This window comes from Centruroides sculpturatus, unplaced genomic scaffold, assembly GCF_000671375.1.
Source record: "Centruroides sculpturatus isolate CEXI.00-Female unplaced genomic scaffold, Cexi_2.0 scaffold111, whole genome shotgun sequence".
NCBI lineage: Eukaryota > Metazoa > Arthropoda > Arachnida > Scorpiones > Buthidae > Centruroides > Centruroides sculpturatus.
In genome coordinates, this window is record NW_019384655.1 from 488,614 (window position 1) to 510,169 (window position 21,556).

Below are 21,556 nucleotides of genomic sequence, written 5' to 3' on the forward strand. Positions count from 1 at the left end.
TTTTCTATATAATTTCCTGTAATGTCACTGTACAGTGGCAATTCTATTGCGACTGTTTCTAAATCTCTTAGAAAATACAGAACAGAATGTTAATTATTTTCAATAAAAATTTACATTTATTAATGTTATTTCAAGTTGTTTATAAAGACATATCAATATTTCTACATTAACGTACAGAAACTAAGAAACCAATAAAACTTAATAAATATAATATAATAGGTAAATGAACTTCACAGGTGTAACATTACTATAGCATTTTATACATTTTATATATTCGGTCATATGACGGGCACTCAACTAGTATATATACAGTAGGTAAATACAGTAATGTCTCAAACGTTCTTTGGCTCTAATAAACTACCTTAAACATCTTTATAATTTACACATATCAACACAGCATATGTTACAGAATTCTGATTGTGACTTTATTCACTCGTTCTCAAAAAAAAAAAAAAAAAATATTTTAAAAGTGTTTTCTGTATACAATCATGAAAGTTTTATTGTTAAGATATGAAGTTCAAAATACTAATGCATACAAGTTTAATTTTGTAAATGGAATTAAAATTCAAAAGTAATTTTCAAAAGTGTAACATTAGTTAGTCTCAAGAATAAAAAATTTCATATACATGAAATCTATGTATATGAAATATATGAAATATGAATATGTTTCTATGGTTTTGTTAATATGTTTCATTTTTATGTTATTTATTAGCAGGGGCGGCCCTAGGGCGGTGCAAACGGTGCGACCACAACGGGCGCCGTCATAGTGGAGGCGCCAAAAATGTAACGATAGATTGTCTGCAAAAAAAATAAAACCCAATCACCTTATTACTACTTAATCCTACCCACCAAAATACATACCAAAATTAAAGAAACCAATATTTATATATTTATTTCCTTATTCCCTTTTGTTCTCTGTCTTTCTAGAACTTTCTTTTCATTTCCTTTCTTCCCTTTGGGTGGGACCACCAATCCCAAGAACTGAAGACAATGAACCACCAGTTCCAAGAACATAAGACAATGGGAGAGTTAAGGCTCGATAAGACAAAAAGATCAGGTTAGTCTTGACTGGACCTACATGTAGGGTTGCCACCTCAGAACTTAGTCTCACCCGGAGACGATGATTTAAGAAACAAAAAAAACCCATATGCATACATATACAGTTTTTTTATTTATATAAATCCCATAAAAAACAATTAAGTGTTAATCGTGCGTTATTAAAGGTTGATTAAAATCGCGATAAAATTTTTTCGCGTGGGTAAAAATTTTTGAAAAAATTTGGAGACTTAAAAAACATCCAAAAATTGAAAAAACAATTTTTTTCGGGGCCGAAAGGACCAAGTTTTCTGTAACGCTATGTAAACTGCCCGAGATAACTCGGGTCCAGACGGCAAGGAGTTTTAATTAATAAAGATTTTATTTGTTATTACTGTATTTTTGTGGAATAACCGGCATGCTGGTCTATCTGGGAATACCATGAAATCAGATGTTTCCATATAGTAAAAACAGGCATGCCAGTTTAAGTGAGGCTATACATTCCTGTCTAGAGGGCACATTAAAAAAAACAAACAAGTAAAAATAAACAAGTTTTTATTCTAAAACTGTGAAATTGTCAGCATTACACCAAAAATACAATTATATGTTTAATTTCTTCTTTTTGTCTTCTTTCTAACAACACAAAATACTAGTGGAATTCCAAAAGTGCTTTTTTTAATGTGTATTTTATTGTTATTTGATTTGAAAATCCAAAAATAAGCAAATTTAATTTAAGAAACTCGCTGTCTCAGTTTACATAGGCTTTGTAAGAAATTTGAGAAAAGTGTTATTTTTAAGGTTAGGGTAGATGGATGGTCAGTATAGCCCACACTAACTACTACTACTATCAATAAGTCATTGTTTTATTATCTTGTAAATGAAAACTCTCTTCTTGATTTTAAGTCAGTCAAATTACAATGCTATTATTTTGTTGTACTCAGAAGAATGTTTTCTTTAATGTTTAATTAACAACTAGTTTTGTTAGATCCGATTAATTTTATATTTTAGTTGCAGTTTAACCAGCATGTCATAACCCCAGGGTTATGACTTGCCCTGGTCCCCATGTCATAACCCCATACAAATGTCAGACCAGCATGCTGGTCTGCATTTGTATGTGGCATGCCGGTCATTCTGCAAAAATATGATAATATTTACACTTTTTCATAAAACTCATGCCTACCCACAAAATTATGCTTTTTGCCATTTTGTAATAGTTAAAAATAAAAAATTATTTTTAACGATACAATAGTCTTTGTTAGGCTTAACATCGACGAAAATTCAACGCAAAGCGACACGCAACGAAGAAAAATGTCAAGATGGGATAAATTAATATATTTTTTCGTACATAACCGGTTATCCGAAACATCGATCTTCTGAACAACCCCAGTCCCCAATTGATTCGGATAATCCACGCTCTACTGTATTTTTACTTTTGTTAATAGCAGCTTATTAATTAGCAAATGAATTGTTGGAGCAGTTTTACTTTCCCAGCTATTATGTATACATAACAAGGGAAAGTATTGAAATTGTGTCAAATTTGATCCTCAAAGTTTTTTGCAAATCTGCAAGTTTGCAAAAAGTTTTGAGACCTTTTGAATCCAAAAAAATGGCAAAAAATTCCATGGTGTGTGTGTGTGTGTGTCTGTCTGTTTCACTAAATATCTCAGGATGGGATAAAGATTAAAAATGAAATTTGGCATGGTGGCTTGCATATAAGGGGCATTTATGCTATTAAATTTTGGGGTAAAAGGTCAAGAGGGTAGGGAGATAGAAGGAATCATGTATCTCAAGAGAGATAGGACTTAACCACTTGTTCCCGAATTTTTTTAGGAATTTTTAATTAAACATAAAAAATATTTAAAACTGAAAAAAACGAAAGAGATGCGTTAATTTTGAAGAAAAAGCTTCAAACTTTATTTTCTATTGTCTCCCCTTTCTGCAAAATTTTACATTGATGAGTCATTGTTTACACAGCTGGACAACCTTGAGAACAGCTGGTGTTGGATTTCCCGGGACACTCTCATAAAACCTACAGGAGGTGAAGAGTTTATAGTAGGGTGAATACTAGCTGGCCGTATATTTTTAAATATTTTTAAAAAATTAATTTTAATTGCGATTTCCGACCCTCCGATTTAATTAAACTTATATATAATAAAATATATTAATTAAAAAAATTAAAAAACTATTGGAGGTAGTTTTTGATATCAGAAAGTAGCTTTTAATAACTTTACCGAGGTAAAATCCGTGCACTAGAACTTTAGAATGACAAATTAAATTTGATAAAAAATCACATTAAAAAACAATTAAGCGTTAATCGTGTGTAATTATAGGTAAATTAAAATCGCGATAAAATTTTTTCGCGTGGGTAAAAATTTTTGAAAAAATTTGGAGACTTAAAAAACATCCAAAAATTGAAAAAACAATTTTTTTCGGGGCCGAAAGGACCAAGTTTTCTGTAACGCTATGTAAACTGCCCGAGATAACTCGGGTCCGGACGGCAAGGAGTTTTAATTAATAAAGATTTTATTTGTTATTACTGTATTTTTGTGGAATAACCGGCATGCTGGTCTATCTGGGAATACCATGAAATCAGATGTTTCCATATAGTAAAAACAGGCATGCCAGTTTAAGTGAGGCTATACATTCCTGTCTAGAGGGCACATTAAAAAAAACAAACAAGTAAAAATAAACAAGTTTTTATTCTAAAACTGTGAAATTGTCAGCATTACACCAAAAATACAATTATATGTTTAATTTCTTCTTTTTGTCTTCTTTCTAACAACACAAAATACTAGTGGAATTCCAAAAGTGCTTTTTTTAATGTGTATTTTATTGTTATTTGATTTGAAAATCCAAAAATAAGCAAATTTAATTTAAGAAACTCGCTGTCTCAGTTTACATAGGCTTTGTAAGAAATTTGAGAAAAGTGTTATTTTTAAGGTTAGGGTAGATGGATGGTCAGTATAGCCCACACTAACTACTACTACTATCAATAAGTCATTGTTTTATTATCTTGTAAATGAAAACTCTCTTCTTGATTTTAAGTCAGTCAAATTACAATGCTATTATTTTGTTGTACTCAGAAGAATGTTTTCTTTAATGTTTAATTAACAACTAGTTTTGTTAGATCCGATTAATTTTATATTTTAGTTGCAGTTTAACCAGCATGTCATAACCCCAGGGTTATGACTTGCCCTGGTCCCCATGTCATAACCCCATACAAATGTCAGACCAGCATGCTGGTCTGCATTTGTATGTGGCATGCCGGTCATTCTGCAAAAATATGATAATATTTACACTTTTTCATAAAACTCATACCTACCCACAAAATTATGCTTTTTGCCACTTTGTAGTAATTAAAAATATAAAAATTTTTTATAATAAAATCTGATAACAGATGGCACCATACACAATTTTATTTATTTTGCTTAAAAGTATTTTTAATAAAATCTCATAATAGCCAGGAAAGTTACATAACTCTCATTGATGGATTTTTTATATATTAAAATAGGGTTAATGTTACCTTAGGTTCCAAGATGGCCTTTCCAGTAATCTCGAAACAGAGTCACGCGTGACACTGATGATAGAGGGAGCTTTCATAATAATGTTACGAAATGTGAAAGTATAATCAACATGATGTATAATGTGATTGTGAATGAATATGCAAATTCATAAGATCTGACATCGCAGTCGGAAGTTTATTGTGGAAATATGCAAAACAACCAGTAGTTAGTCAAAACTGACAGTGTTGCGTTGAATGTGTATTGGATTAATTGTTTTCTTTGTTACAATAATTAATTTTCAGATTGTCATATTGGTAATTATATTATTTTCAAATTATAGTAACTAAGTATAATAGTTAAATCTAATCTTAATTTTTTTCGTTTTTTTATGTTTTTAGTTTGTTGCTAATTTTGTGCAAATGAGTTTAGTAGATTTAAGTTCTGATGAATTTTGGTCAGGTTGCACCACCTGTAAATTCTATCAGTTAATGGAAAATGACTGAATATTTGGAGTTAGGATTGCAACATGATATTGATAATGTCTTTAAATTTGCTGTAAAATTAGGAATACAACAAACTGAGTCTGTGTGCAATTTGTGTGCTTCTAAATGTAAATTATATTATTGAAGTGATAGAAAATCCTGTTTTTTAAGATGTAGTAAATGTGGAACAAAGTATTCAGCATTTGAACGAACATTTAAAAGTAAATTCAGCCATATTTCTTGGGGTTGTGTTTTGTCCTTCATTTGGCACTATCTTTGTCTTGAATGTACAGCAACAAATTCAGCAATTGCAGTAGGAATCTCTAAAAAGACTAGCATTGATTGGGTCAATCATATAAGATTAATAATGCTTATAGCATTGAATAATTTGACATAATTTAAAATAGGAGGGACAAATAAAACTGTTGAAATTGATGAAACTAATATGCAAATGAAAGTATGAAAAAGGTCATATATTAAAATCTACAAAATGGGTTGTTGGTGGAATATGCAGGGAGGATAAAAATTGTTTTATATGTCAGGTAAATGATAGATCAGAAATTACTCTAAATTGGGTAGTGTATAAATATGTAAATTCCAGCAGTACTATAATAACTGACAAATGGAAAGGATATAATCATATATATGACATAGAAGAAGTAAATATCGAACATAGAACAGTAAACCATTCAAAAAGTTTTGTAAACCCCAAAACAGGAGATCATACTCAAAATATTGAACAGTCATGGGGATATTTAAAAAATAAAAAACACCTACCAAAGCATTACACAAATGATCTTTCAGACTCATACATGTACTTATTTATGTATAAAAAATTCATGAATTGGCCCGTTAGAAAACCTGGAGAGATTCCAAATTTTTTCAAAACATTTAGCTATGATATATCCTGGGACTGGAAAAACACTGAAATGGCTTGAACCAGAAACTGTTCCATCTGCACCAGTGTCAAATATGAAAAAGTAGGAAAAAAATTAAAATGGAATGAAAAGGCAACAACCAAATTGAATAGAAGGAAAAATGAAACAACCTCTAAAAGTGTAGCTGAATCGACAAAAACAGAGAAGAAAAGACCTGTAACAAGTGAAAATGAATCTATCAAGTCTGGGTAAAATTTAGGATAAAAAAAATTTTTCCTTATTTCACTTTATTAGTTTATTATTGTAAAGGAGTCATTTGATCTCCGATCAAAAAATCTTTTTCCGCGCAGTCTCTAGAGTAATTTAAAATGGCGACTGGAAAGGCTGCCACCTTGGAACCTAAGGTAACCTTAACCTAAAATAGAATTAACATTATTGAAGTGTGTGAATGAAAAATGGATTTTGTTGTATTTGCAGTCTTAGGAATCAGTCTAAGAAGCATAAATCACATCTTTTAAAGATTCAATTATACCAACAGTATTAGATATCAGTATATAATAAATTAAATAATTTTTTAAAATATACAATATAGGTAACATCGTGTCCGTAGCAACACAAACATTTGTAAGAGTTCTATAATGAATTTATTGCATACTTAGCTAAGATTAATTTCATTTTATTAATTTGTAAATACAATAGAGCGTCGATTATCCGAAAGTCAATCATCTGAAAGAATTTCAGTCGGCAAATTTAAATTTTCGCCAATGCTGTGGCGCTGCAATCTTTGGCTATGTCTTGGGCTACTCAAATATTTTACGTTTTTGATACTAAATTAACTTCTGAAGTATAATTTTTTATTGTTTTTATATTTTTCAATATATTTATTTTGTTCGTACAAAATAAAGAAATAATTTTTTACGATGCAATAGTCTTCGTTAGGCTTAACATCAACGAAAATTCAACGCAAAGCAACACAGAACGGAGAAAAATGTCAAGATGGGATAAATTAATATATTTTTTCGTACATAATCGGTTATCCGAAACATCGATCTTCTGAACAACCCCAGTCCCCAATTGATTCGGATAATCGATGCTCTACTGTATAAACATTTTTTTTAATCACAGCTTTAAATTATAATATTCTACTAAATTTCAGAAACAAAATTTATAACAATGAGATGTAAACATAATACAAAAATTACTAAACTATAATATTTCTTAAAAAATTAAATTTCTTACCTGTTTAGAAACCTCTCTTTTAATCACTGAATTTGCATGACAAAAAGTTGCAAATAAACCAATAACAACCAGAATACCTTTAAAAATTCTTATATATAAAAATCTTAGCTAATCATAAAATATTCATTCTTATAATTAAGTTAAATTCTTACCTATTCTATGATCAAAAATTAATTTCAATAATAAAATTAAAATAAAAGGTACATATTTCTCTGCCATCAACAGTAATGCTCTCATTTCTGGATTGTTACGAAGTGCATCAGCCGGATCATTATTTCTATTCTGTTCTCTGTTTTCTGTAGAATTATTTACTGTAATGTCTTCATTATTGTTGTTATTGTTATTAGATGCTCTTTGAGAGTTATTTCTTAATCTTTCAGATTCCATTTCAATCACAAAGTCATCATTCAAAATCTGTTCTTGATGATTAGATACATGAAGGGGAGGAGGTACATCTGGATTAATTCTATTAGAACTTGAAAAGAACATTGGTCTCTGTTCTCGGAGCCATGAAGTAAAGTGGCGAGCATTCACCGATCCGAAAGATGATGATCCTTCAACTAATGGACTAAATCCTCTTATAACATGCTGTATATCTTGATGAATTCGTTGGTTACTTGCTAAATGTTGTAAGCTAGAAGTATGCAATCCATGTCTTAAAGACCATGGAATATTAAGCCAAGGTTGACTAGAATTTCTTTCTCGACTGTTGTTACTTTCAGCCATATCTATAAAACACAGAAAATTATTTCAATTATATACAAATAAGTTGAGTTTAAAATTAAATTTAAAATATAAGAAATATTTTACAATATAAAAATTTAAGATGTTCTTAACATATAAAAATACTTGTAACAACAGGTTATTTCTTATTGGTTCAGGTAACTTATTTATTATAAACAGATTCAAATACAATTATACAAAAAATCCACTATTTCAAAAAGAATGATAGTAAAATAATCTATTATGCAATGCGCTTCTTGTCTATTCTTGTGTTGAATTATACGAGCGCTAAGGTGGCTTTTCTTTTTTGGTAGACTTATTATACACCATCAATAAAAAGGAGGACAAACTTTTTATTTCTTTGAGTATGCATTTCAGACAATTATGTCCCTTTTCAACTCTTGTGTTACAATTGTACAGGGAAAATTACATATAGGTTAGCATAATGTATACAAGTTAGCATAAATTTATTGTAATGTTACAAAATTGTAAAAGATCATTAGGAAACTTTGTCCTCCTTTTTATTGATAAGCTAGCGAAAAAGAAAAGCCATCTTAGTGCTCATATAAAATAATAAATCTAACACAATTAAAATTTAATTAAACTGAACAAACTTTAATTGTTCAGTTTAACTGCTCTAAACCAATGGCTTCCAAACTTATTATGCCCACAGACTCTTTCTCATAGAGAAACCCCCACCATGAACCCCAAGTGAAATAACTCTACACAACTACATAATAGCAAAATTACAAATTTAACTTTGATATCTTGAATGGTGATGTAAAAATAAAATATAAATAAAACATTTTGATATTTAAAGTAATTTGGGTAATTTAGCTAGTAAAAATGGGTATAATATAGTGAAAACAGAAAAAAATGTATAATTTATTTTTAATTTGGTTATAAATTACATTACAAAAACATAAAATTAATAAGTTTTTTATTTTATCTATCGAATTTTTATAGAAAAACATGTTTTTGATCAAAATTAAAAATATATCAATAATTCATTTGTCATTAAATAGTTTTTATAATTATGAAAAATAACCAATAATTATCACTGTATTGGAAAGAAAAATTAAATAAATGTATAAAATTCTATAAATAAACAAAATAGATTCTAAAATGTCATAATGTATGCAATAAATGAAGCACAGAGCCCATTTTCAAAATGGGCAAGCTTTAGCTTGTATATTAATACATCAAATTAAAAAGTAAATGAATTGTGTTTTTTGAATTGATTTGTTTAAATTTATTTCTAACGGTAATATTTATTACTGTATTTATTCTAATCATAGAATTATAAAAATGATTCATATATTAAAAACTATAGATGATTATAAAATATAATAAAATTGTATAAAATAAACTATGTATTTAAATTAAAAAGTACTTTGTTCTATATTTAAATTTAATGTAATTGAAATTAAAAATTACATTTATAACGTAAAAATATTATTGAAATTGAACAGATGAAATAAAATTAAATTTATAACAAAAATAACTATTAAGTACTTAATTGATATTTATATGTAAATTTTAAGTAAAACATGATTAACAGGTTGTTTTCTATTTTTCTATTTTAATAACTTTTTATAATATGAGAATTTTTAATTTTCAATTTTTTGAAGGGTTAAAATTAAATTAGAAATTCAAAAGTTCTTTATATATATATATGACAATGACTTTTGTTTTAAAATAAAAAACACATTACTTTTCAATATTACTAATGAGATGGGTTAACCTGATGGGATGGTATGTCCTGATGTAAAACGTTTACATCAGGATGTAAAAATGACCACCAATTCATTTATTACTATTGTGAGTTAGCTGGGGGTACAGATTCATATTTTGTACAGATCCATATTTCAATTTGTACCACTTAATCAGCACAGATTAAGTGAAATCTGTTCTCGGGAGTTCACGGATTGAGAGATACGGTTTCTAGTCGAAGGATGGCCTTAAGGGCATTTAAAAGGGATCCAAATTTTGAGATTCAGATCTACATCAGGATGATGACACCAGTTAATCAGTTTTATAATCCACAGATTAACACGTGGTTTGAATAGCTATGGAGATGCTGTAATATCTTTGATTCAGACATTTTAGACCTTACTTTAACATAAAAATGAATATTTAATAACAAAGGAAAAATGATACAAAATGGACCTTCAAATATATCTATTTATCGCGGAGAGAGATCACAATTCCAGTTAAAATCATACTATCTCAAAGTATATTCTTTTATCTTCTTCTTAATTTCTGATTAATACAAATGTTCTTATCTTTAGTTAATTCTTTGGCGGCACTTCAATAGACATCATCTTTAATTTAGAATGAACTTTATAACAAACTTTGTATGAACTATGGGAGTTGAATATGGGTGTTGGCCGTAGGGAGCTTATACGGAATACGTCCTTCTCCTATGGAATTTCGTGGCATACTCCCCGAATGATACTAAAGAATCCCCTTTTTTGATGATTTTCTCCAATGAGAGAATTGTATTATTCCCACGTGTTTAGGATGAGTGGAGGTTTACAGAGGGGTAAGTGGACTGTATATGACTCAAAATTTGTAAAGATAAGGGAAAACGAAAAGGATGTCAAACTTCCATTGAGAAGGAAATCAGTTTTACCAGTTTCCTTCGTTTTAACATTAAAACTTTTCACTTAAAATCAGAAATATTACTTCTAAAAATTTATGTATTTGACATCGATTTCCAATTAATTAGGGGGAGGGTGTCCAGAATCTCACACTATTTATTTTAACTTTCATAATAATGAAAGTGGGTCACAATCATTTTACTTTTATTAAACCTTTCACAAACCCCTGTTGTCCATGCACCCCCAAATTAATTTTAATTTGCCACAGACCCCGTCAGCAGTTCCAAGGACCCCAGGGATCTGTAGGAACCTCTTTGGGAAACTTTACTCTAAACCAATGATCAGCAATCTTTTCTGAATGTGTGATCAGCTTCTTACAACACTGGAAAAATCAACTGCTCCATAACTGTTGAGTCTGCTGAATGTAACTAGTGTCTTTTATGTACATTAGAAGTTTGTTAATCTAGCACATTTGGGACCATAACAGTGCCAGATTATCAAAAATGTAAGCTTCCAAATGCTATTTGTCTGTACATGCTCTTTAATTAATCTTACAATGATACAGTGCATTGACTATATACTGCATTAACATTGATTGAAAAATCTGCAACAATGGCATGTATCATGAGCAATGGCGAACTTTTCAAACATACTCGACATTAACTTGTTATCACTGTGTGACAGTTTGCCTTTCTATTGTTTTTTGTGTGATGTTATCAAACTGTATTGACGTAAGTATGTATTTTATGCAATAAATTGTGAATATTTCTTCATACCTATGGCTATTCCTTTCAAACATTTACACAAAATGGCGTGCATTGCTTTCGGACATTTTTGGGTATACAGGTGACAATTTATCTTATCCATGTGAACTACATGTCATTTCATACTAATTAATTGATGCTCTAAAACTTTCTAATTGGAAAGTTTGCTCTATCTGTTTTCATTTTCGATTTGCACTGGCTATCTTCCAAATTTCGCCACTAGGGGCGCTGCTATCATATGCATTAGGTTGGGCGTAATCGCTTTACTATACCGTTACCTCACTTGCATAGCTGTAGCTCTCTCTATCTGCAAGAATTTTCCAGTTAAAGGGACTTTCCTATGCACCCTGCATACTGTAACTTTTAGATATGTATTGTTAAAATACAATTCACAAAAGCTATGAAATACAATTCACAAAAGCTATGAAAGTACAAAGTATGAAAAAACCTGTTTTTAGGTTTCTCATACTTTGCATTGAACTGTGGAAAGAAAAATTTATCAGTCTTAGGGTACGACTATGCGAACACAAATCTAATAGGAAGTGATATATAATAGTTCTCACAAAGGAAAACCACGCACAAGTAAGAAGTGAGAAATCTTGCTGGTGAGAGCGAATCTCTGGCTCTCGCAAATATCTGACAGGGTTTGATATTTATCATGTCTCACCTCTTCTCGCTGAATAATGTGCATGTGTCTTGGCACAAGTATATGATTGCTTCTTTTATCTTTCATCTATTGTATATATAAAAAGATTTTTGTTTTTTTCAAACTATAGATATACATAAAGTCATATAAATTCTGTTTCATTAACAAAGTTCTTTATCCTTTCACTATTTTCAGAGAAGGAACACCATATTTTTTTCTTTTTGTGTGTTCATTATGAAGTAATCCGAATAACAAAAAAGTTTTTCTTTGCTAGTAACCATTTGATTTTTATTTACATACAGTGGAATAATTCATGTTTCTCTGTGACACATTGAACACGAACATGTGACACCATCATCTCCATGCCACTTTCTCCACTTCTTCATTTTCACACAGTGCCAGAAAGTGGCATATTTGCTGGAGTCAGTGTAGTCATGCTGTACTTAATGAGAGTGAGAAATGTCATCACCTCTTCTTGCTACATATGCTCATTTGCTTACACACTGCTTGGCAAATTCACTCATTTGCATCTGCATAATCACACCCTTACATATTGTGAGATATGAAAGGGTTTTCATTAGCTAAGGCAAACACCCAATAAACTAAACACACAGTAGATGTCAGAAAATTAATTTATTTGCGCATGATATAACTATATATAGGTTCAAATAAAGAATGTCAGCTCTAGGATGATTTCTCTGGAGAAATCATCCTAGAGCTTGGTGGAACAATTAAAAAATATATAAAGGCCCACAACACAGAATTGTGATAACACTAATCTGATACAATATGCAAGAATAATTTTTCTAAAACTAACTCTTAACACTAAACTTAATCTAATAAAAGAAAATTGAAGATAGATGAAAGATAGCTAAGATGGCAGATACGATAGGAAAGAATACCCAGATAGTGCTAACAGCATTCAGTTACTGTGAGGGCCACATGGGAGCTTCTTAACAAAATTCTCACTTCTCTCTTCCTTTTTCTAAGTTCTTGAGATTTTTCGTATATTTGGTTCCAATAACCGGTTACATATTCAGACTTGTCGAGCTGAGATGCTGACTCTAACACACTAACTTTGGGCCGGAAATTTCAAAGTTCTGACTTCACCCATTTACTCAGACACCAGACACTAACGTTTCTCCTTTTGACATTCTCATTCTTCAAGCACTAGCCCAAAAGTGACCTTTCTTTGCTTCATATGCTCTCAGGTAACCTCATTTATGTTGGTGAATTCTAGGAAGTGGCTCTCATCTCCAAGAAAAAAGAATTAAGAAGATTAGAAAGTTCTAGAAGATGGAAAGAACAAAGAGTGGGGAAAGTTTACAAAGAACAAAAGATTATTCAAAATTTAATAGTAAGTTATTCAACGGAATTGGTTATTTAGTTAAAATGAATAAAAAAATAACTATACAGTAGAGCGTCGGTTTTCCGAAAGTCAATCATCCGAAAGAATTCCAGTTGGCAAATTTAAATTTTCGCCAGTGCTGTGGCGCTTCAATCTTTGGCTATGTCTTGGGCTACTCAAATATTTTACGTTTTTGATACTAAATTAACGTCTGAAGTANTATAGTTATTTTTTTTATTCATTTTAAAGAACAAAAGGACAAAAACAGATAATATGGCATACTGCCACAATATTACTGAACACAAAACATATGTACAGTATTAGCTTTAATGAAGCAACATTCAGCACAATACATTGTACATTTTGTATAGTTATTGCATAGGAATACTGGAGTCTCTCTGAAGTTCTCAACTATTCCAATTATTTGCTAATTTTCACACTGTGCCAGATATTCCAATTATCAAATGCCAGATTAACAAACTTCTCTTGTAAATTATTCACATCTTATTGATTTCATAAAGTTTTACAAATTATAAACTTTTGCAATATCTATTAAGATGATAATTTTATCATTATTTAATTCAAGAATGTTTTCGTTTTTATTAAAACCATTAGTCATAATTTCATTATTGTTAATGAATGCAGTTCTCATTTATCAACCTGATTATGCAATCAGCAGCTAAAGCAAAGTTGAAATTTAATAAAATAATTTCCAAAAATAAGTTTAATAATTAAATAAATAAAATTTTCTCATACCACACCTCAGAATATCATTAATAATTATTAAAAATTTATTAACTTTGCAATATAAAGTCTGTTGACTATAAGTAAAATATAATATATATATATATATTATATACAGTATATAAATATGATCAATTCAAAAACCTGATTTATAGTTAAAGCCAAATAAACTGCCAAATTATAGGGCTGTAATATGGCTATGTAATTTATAAAAATATGTATGGCCATTAAAAATATTGTCAATAAAATGTAATTTTATAACATAATTAATTCAACTACTGTTAATGATTAAGAAGAAAAAACTATGCAGCAATGCCTAATATGTAATTATAACATAAATTATAACATATTCTTATATACCATAATAGATGTTCAGTTGATTATTCAAATTACGTTTCTATAAAATTAAATTTAAAGATTTTCTAAATTCCTTTTATGTTAAACAGATGGCTGACTAGATGGCCAAAGCAGTTAAGTCATCTGCCTATTGTTCCAGAAACCAGGAATTGAATCCAACAGTTGAAAAACCCCTGAATTTTTTGAGGGTGATCTATCCCAAATATGTTTGACCCTGTCCCTCATTGTGGGCTTGATCAAATCCACAATAGGCCTAAAAAAAAAAAAACTCATAGTGCCTACAAGGCAGAAAGAGTGAGGTGGGAAAAAATGTTAGATATTTTCAGCAAACATATATAAAACTACTTTTATTATATTAATTATTTTTTATTTAAGAATAAAAAAATTTATGGTACTCATAGAACCAATAATAAATTTTTGAGAGAATAAACAAAGTTCAAAAGCTGAAAATTTAAATTTTGGACTTTGTTTTCTTTTTGCATTATTATCTAATTGTCTATAAATGTCTTAGAAAACATTAAAATTAAAAGAAAATGCAATTAAGAAAAAACTTTCAATAAATTTTTATGAAATAAACTAGCAGATGAGCCCGGCATTGCTCGGGAAAAAAGTATTGACAGCAAAGATTAAGATTATTAGATTATAGCCGATCTTACCCATTTTATCAAGTGCAAAAATGTCCCTTCTCTTCTGAGACTAATTAGAAAATTTTTAGACATCTGCTTACCACACTGGGATAACGATAATTAAGACTCACTGCAACCACTAACCAATGCATAGTATCACTAAGTGATGAATAAATGTTTTTGTAACTCTTTCTGGGTTCTTCTTCAGGTTTACTAAATTCAAAAAATAAGCTGAATCTTCCAGAATCATTCATAAATATAAATTCAAACATAAAATCAAACATTAAGACGAAGAGTTCAAATAAAGCAAACTTATGTGCATGCACTCTTCATGTCAACTTTATATATGAAATGCTCATATACATGCACGCATATCATAATACTTATCATAGGATAAATGTACTATGCCAGAAACCTTCGCGGGAGTGTATTAAACAACTTCCCAAAGTTTCATGGCAATTGGATAAATGGTGTAGTAATGCATGAAGGACAGACAAACATACATTCATATATATATATATATGAATGTATGTTTGTCTGTCCTTCATGCATTACTACACCATTTATCCAATTGCCATGAAACTTTGGGAAGTTGTTTAATACACTCCCGCGAAGGTTTCTGGCATAGTACATTTATCCTATGATAAGTATTATGATATGCGTGCATGTATATNATAGTTTTATCTAAGAGTTTTACTTACTTTTTCTAACAAATTAAATACATTTAAATATATATTTTGTAGTACTGTAATTAAAGAGGATGAAATGTTCATGTCAAGAGCTTTATTGTGTCTTTTGTTTTTTCTGTTACACAGTGTGCATCTCCCCATGCACTTGCACAATACATATTCAAAAACCCAGACTTTTTCCAATACTTTCCTTCACATCCTGTACCCAACATCAGGTTCTGAACTGTTCATGTATTATTCCTGCCTCAAAATCTTATTAAAGTCTTACAGAGCTACTCAAGTCTTGTATTAATTAAGCATCATTTATTCAATCAATCAACTTAACCTCTTTGAACTAAATACACAATTTCTTTCAGTGATAAAACTATATTTCATCTCTTTTTTCAGTGATAAAACTATATTTCATCTGTAAGGAGAAGAAAGAAAACCAACACAACATACATGTATGAGATTCTGAAACTCACATGTAGCTGCTGAACATTCAAGAGACAATCCAAAGGTAAATGTGTTTTGTGCTCTGACAGAAGATTGACAAAAGAAAGATTATGGATCGTTCATGTTTGCTAAAACACTAACTGGAATTTTGTATCATAACACGTTGAAGCTATGGGTATTCCCAAAGTTATTAAACAACAGACTCAATGCTGTCTTTCAGCAAGTTGGAATACCACTGCATATTGTCCCTTCTGAACATACAAATTTGGTACTGAAGGATAAACTGAATGGCAGTCAGAAGACCTGTGTCCCTCAATTTTCCCTCTGGAGATATGTATACAACAAAGTTTGTGTGTTACCTTTGCCACAAAACTTGGTTGATCTGTAGGATCAAATATGCATAGCTGTAGAAACAATTAATTGTCAGATGTTAATTTCAGTTTGACAAGAAATCATGCATCATTTTGATGTGCACTGCACAAACCAACTTTCATAAATGATGTAAATGAAAACTGTCTCAGTTATTATTTCAAACAATACAACCTGCATTTTGATGTGTTGAAAAGTTTTTGTTCAATAAATGTTTCTGATTGTTCTCATTATTCTGTATCCACATACATGTATTGGAAAGAAAATAGTGGCAACACTAATTTCTTTCCATGCTCCATAGAAATGAGTGGTAGTGCTGTTGATTTCTGGATTTTGGAGGAAAAGGCATGGCTGTTCGATTCACCTAGTGGTGCTTGTGTAGGACATGTAGATCAATAAAAAGCAGTTACTTAGTGATGTCAAATTAAATGTGATGTTTTTGAAGTATGATCATTGCTTTGGATGAAATGTGGATGCAATCCTACAAGCCAGAACTGAAACACCAATCAAATGAATGGCATGATCCATCATTTCCACCCTAAAAAACTGCACCAAGAACCTGGGAATGTGAAAGTGAAGTTGATAGTGGTATACATTGTGAAGGATGTGATACTATTCATGCAGTTCCTCAGGGCCAGACTCTGAATGCTGCATAATACCAGAGGTACCTGGAACATCATTTTTGTCCCACAGTGCAGAGGAAACAACAGCATTTCCAAACACATGCTCCCATTTTCTTACACATGCTCCTGTGAGAGAGTTGTTAGGACAGAGGGGGAGGTACTCAAACATCCTCCATATTCACCCAATATGAGTTCTTGTGACTTCAATCTCTTTCCCTAGCTAAAGGAACCATTGAGAGAAAAGCATTCCCATACAAGAGATGCCATCCTTTGAGCAGTAGTGCAGTCATTAAGGACATAAACAAACATCAGTACTACTGGTGTGCATATGATATAACAGGAGATAATATTAAAGAAATGTAATTCTAATCTGTTTCTACAATAAATGATTTGTTATATATGGATATGTTGCCACTACTTTCTTTACATTCCACTTTCACTAATCTGAATTTGTGCTAACCTAAGCACCACTTAATTTGAAGCTACAGGATGCCCCACAAACTAGATTCCCCTTAAATGATGAAGCATTGGTTATACAAATTTCCATAATGTTTTTTGAATAGAACTAAGTTTTCAAAGAGTTGTTTTGTCTCAGTTGTCCCAGCTTTTCTAATTTACTGAACTGACAAGTGGAACCAGTTTGCACATGGGACAAAATATATTTTGTTAGTTTCTCTAAATGTTCTAATAAAAAAATAAATCATTGATTACAAATTTATCTTGTTTAAAAAAAAAAAAAAAAACATTTAATACTGTATATAGGCTTACTACACATTTTAACAATTGTATGAAATAATTTTTTTTTAAATTTTGAACTATGTATTTGTCTATAGCCTTTTTGGCTTCCTGTTTTACATATGTATATATATAACCAGGATCATCAAGATTCAAGCTTGTGCTCCCTTTTACCTCTCAGTGAACCCCTTTAGCCTTTTTTTTCTTTTTTTTTTTTTTTTGAATAAATGAAATTTGTAGACTGTTTCTTCATTAATAAAGAGCAGTCTTAAAGATTTTATTTTTTGTTAGCAAAAGTAAAATTAATTTATAAAGATAGGAAATAGGAACCACTATAACAGCCAGACTCAGGAAAAATTATTGCATAAATTTAAGATACTTATGTCAGCTTCTTTTTTAATATCCTCAAACAGTTTATTTCGAAAATCTACGCAATATTTCATTTTTGTTTCTTTGAGAATGCTTGATAAACTAGGAATATCAAAGAAAATCAAAATTATCTTTAGAATTGAACTATTAAAAATACATATCATTTAAAGAATTTAAAATGGTATTCAAAATAGCAAAAAGAAATTGATTTTAAAACTTGTTTCCGGACCCCAAATCGTTTCACTTGAACTTTCATAATAAAACATTACTTTCTGCCTATGTCGTCAAATTATTGGCAATGGAGAAAATATTGTGTCAGCTTCTATTTTATTTGCTTCGTATAAAACATTTTGAAATTCATCAGACCTATAATTTTACAAATATTTTAAATTTTGTAATACTCCTATATTATTTTCAATACTGAATCAATTTTCTGTAATACTTTACTGGTTATATTCACTCATGACAAAATGTTTTACAATATCACAACTGAGCAGATAAATTTATAAGATTTTATTTTAATTGCCAAGATATATTATGAATAATTATAAAAAATGTTTTTAGAGAACTGTTTTGAAATCAACTAAACTATTTTTCTATTTTTAATAGTACACATTAATATCTATTAAATATTCTTTTTTGTTTGTTAATTTTAAAAATCATTTTTAAGAATTAAAATTATAAATTTTTATTGTATTTTTATTAGTTTCATTGTGTTATTTTTAATTCTGTAATGTTCATTAAGATGTATTTTACTCAGCAGAAACATTTTTTTTTCCAATGATTAAGAAGTTTTAAGTTTAAAGGTTCCGCAATGAACCTGGGTGGCATAATCAAACTTTTCAATTTTTCAAATAACTAAGTTCTTTGAAAAATTGAAAAGTTTGATTATGCCACCCAGGTTCATTGCATCCTTTGCACTTCAGTACAGAATGGGCCTAGGTGTACACTATAAGCTATATGAACCAATTTAAGCTTTATATTCAAATGTAAACCACTACAGAGTAGATACAAACCATCAGATAATCCCTTTTGGCAACTGCTCAACCAGTTCATTAGGTTATCTCAACTTTTGCCAAACTTGAATTTGTTCAACCAATGAACTTTTCACAACTAGTGCTCCAAACATTTACAACTAATCATGTTCTAACTCAGTTTGTGTCACAAAGTACAATATGAACATTCCACATTGATTAGTATTTGTTTTGTTCATTCATAGTAGTTTGTTCAACAGCACAAAACTAGCTTTAAATTGCTTATTCAATCATGCAGATAGAGTACCTCATTCTGCAATTTCAAGCTGTATTAATGTCACTTCAAATATTACTAAAATTTGCTTCTACCATTAATGAGCATTAAAGCATACTCACAGAATAAGTACTCTTTTTCTATACAATATTAATTATATCATCATATCCACAAATTATCTCTTATATAAAAAATAACAATAATAGATAAAAATTAGTTTACAAAATAATTACAACAATTTATATAAAATAAGTATATTTGAATTGCCTGAAGACGACGTGCATATTTACGTCGAAAGCGCTCGCAAGATTAAAATATTTTTAATTATATTTAACACCTCATAGTCTGAAGTTTTGATTGAAATAACTATATTAATGAATAATTGAATATAGAGCCATTGAGAGCTTGTATGGGTCCAGAATAGAGCAGGCCCATTTTACCATTTTATTTCCAAACAAATTAAATATTTATAATATTTCTTTATTGATTAAAAAACAAATAACAGTTTTAAAGATTTTATTTTTTATTAATAAAAACTAACATTAATCAATAGGGACCACTACAGGTTTCTGGGTCCAGGAAAAAATCCCCCACTCAATAGTCCCAAATATGATTATAATGTATATATACAGAGTATTTATCATATAAAAACCAATTTATTGTAACTAACATCAAAAGTGAAAGTACCATACTTGTAATGAAATTACACAAGCATTTCACAATTGCAGTATCATCAAACATTTAATTTACAATAATCTTTCCGCTAAAGATAATAACTTAAAAAAATTCAACATATATAAACAAAAAACTATATTCAAGTGTAAATATGAAATTAAAGAGTAATTAGAACCTAAAAAAACAACACACATAATCAGATTATGATACACAGTGTTTATATATCATATATATTAGCAATGTTTATACACTTATACACAAATTACCTAAAAGTAACCTCCAAACGACAAAGTCCGATAGAAATAGCATAAAGCATATAACTGTAGCAATTAGTTTCCGATATTCAATGACAATTTAATGTATTTAGTATTTGTAATTAACTATCAATTAATCCACACTGTTTATTATGACCTATTCTTTCTAAATATGTTTAAGTAATTCCTATAAATCCTGTAATCATTACCTATTTTGAAACAAGTAAAAAACCAAAATAACCTTGTATTCTTTTATGATACTTAATAAGAAGACATTTTTAAAAATCCAAGTAACTTTAACTGTATTTTTGTTAATATAAACTTACTTGTTAATTATTTTGACAAGACATTATTCTGTTTTCCTTCTGTCTTTCGAAAATTTCATAAGAATTCGTCATCGACCGAATAACTCTGATAACACTATAATCTTTCTTTTAATTCCACTTCTCTATTTTAGATGGCGCTGATAAATTATTATTTAAAAACCAATACTCAAATACAGGATTGTCACTTTAGAATCTATTTTTCTCATCTAAATCTAGATTCTTTTGTTTGCCCTTAGATTTGAGATTTAGGCAATTAGATAAGTAATATAAATCTAGATTGTTTTTTCTCGAATTTAGCAGATTTCTAGATTTTATTTAATTTTTATAAAGAAGGTAAGATCAGAGTTTATAGCGGTAAGTATAGTATTTAACCTTCAATATAACAATATTTTTATAATCTAAGTACGAGCCAAGTCTTGAAAGGCTTTACTCTCAGCCATATGATTGTTTATTTATAATGTGATCAGATCAGTTTGATCTGTATCATACTTAGTACGTCATTGACTTTTTCAAACAGTGTTTTTTCTTCTTCAGAATATAAGTGTGTTCTTGTGTTTTTGTTATAGTTATAGTTTGTTTGTAAAAATTTTGGTTTCAACTTTTGAAAATATTTACAATGAAAAACTTCATTTTGACCTTTGTCATGTTATGAACCACATTGTTGAAGTTAAAATCCTTCTAAGAGATAATAAGGAGGTAATAATTTTGGGAAATGGAAGAAGTGTTGCATTTGTTTATCAAAAATAGACAAAAAAAAAACATGCTAGTAATGAAAGAGACTGATACATAAAAACTAAAAATAAATTTCTACTGTCCTTCCTCTGACTATATCCTTAATCTCAAGAAAGCAGTTAGCAAGATGAAAATCATAACCAAATGTAGAAA

The 21,556-nt window shown here is 29.6% G+C and overlaps 1 protein-coding gene across 1 annotated transcript in view; it reads right to left on the minus strand.

The window, feature by feature from the left end:
• The window catches only part of LOC111626406 (RING finger and transmembrane domain-containing protein 2-like), a 51,486-nt gene extending 30,684 nt beyond the window's left edge, over window positions 1-20,802 (minus strand). Inside the window, exons 1-3 of the mRNA XM_023369772.1 lie at window positions 20,672-20,802; window positions 7,290-7,865; window positions 7,138-7,214 (exon numbers count right to left, since the gene is read on the minus strand). Coding sequence (XP_023225540.1) covers window positions 7,138-7,214; window positions 7,290-7,863 — 651 coding nt within the window. The 5' untranslated portion in view covers window positions 7,864-7,865; window positions 20,672-20,802. The remainder of the gene's footprint in view (window positions 1-7,137; window positions 7,215-7,289; window positions 7,866-20,671) is intronic.
• Between the last annotated feature and the right edge of the window lie 754 nt (window positions 20,803-21,556).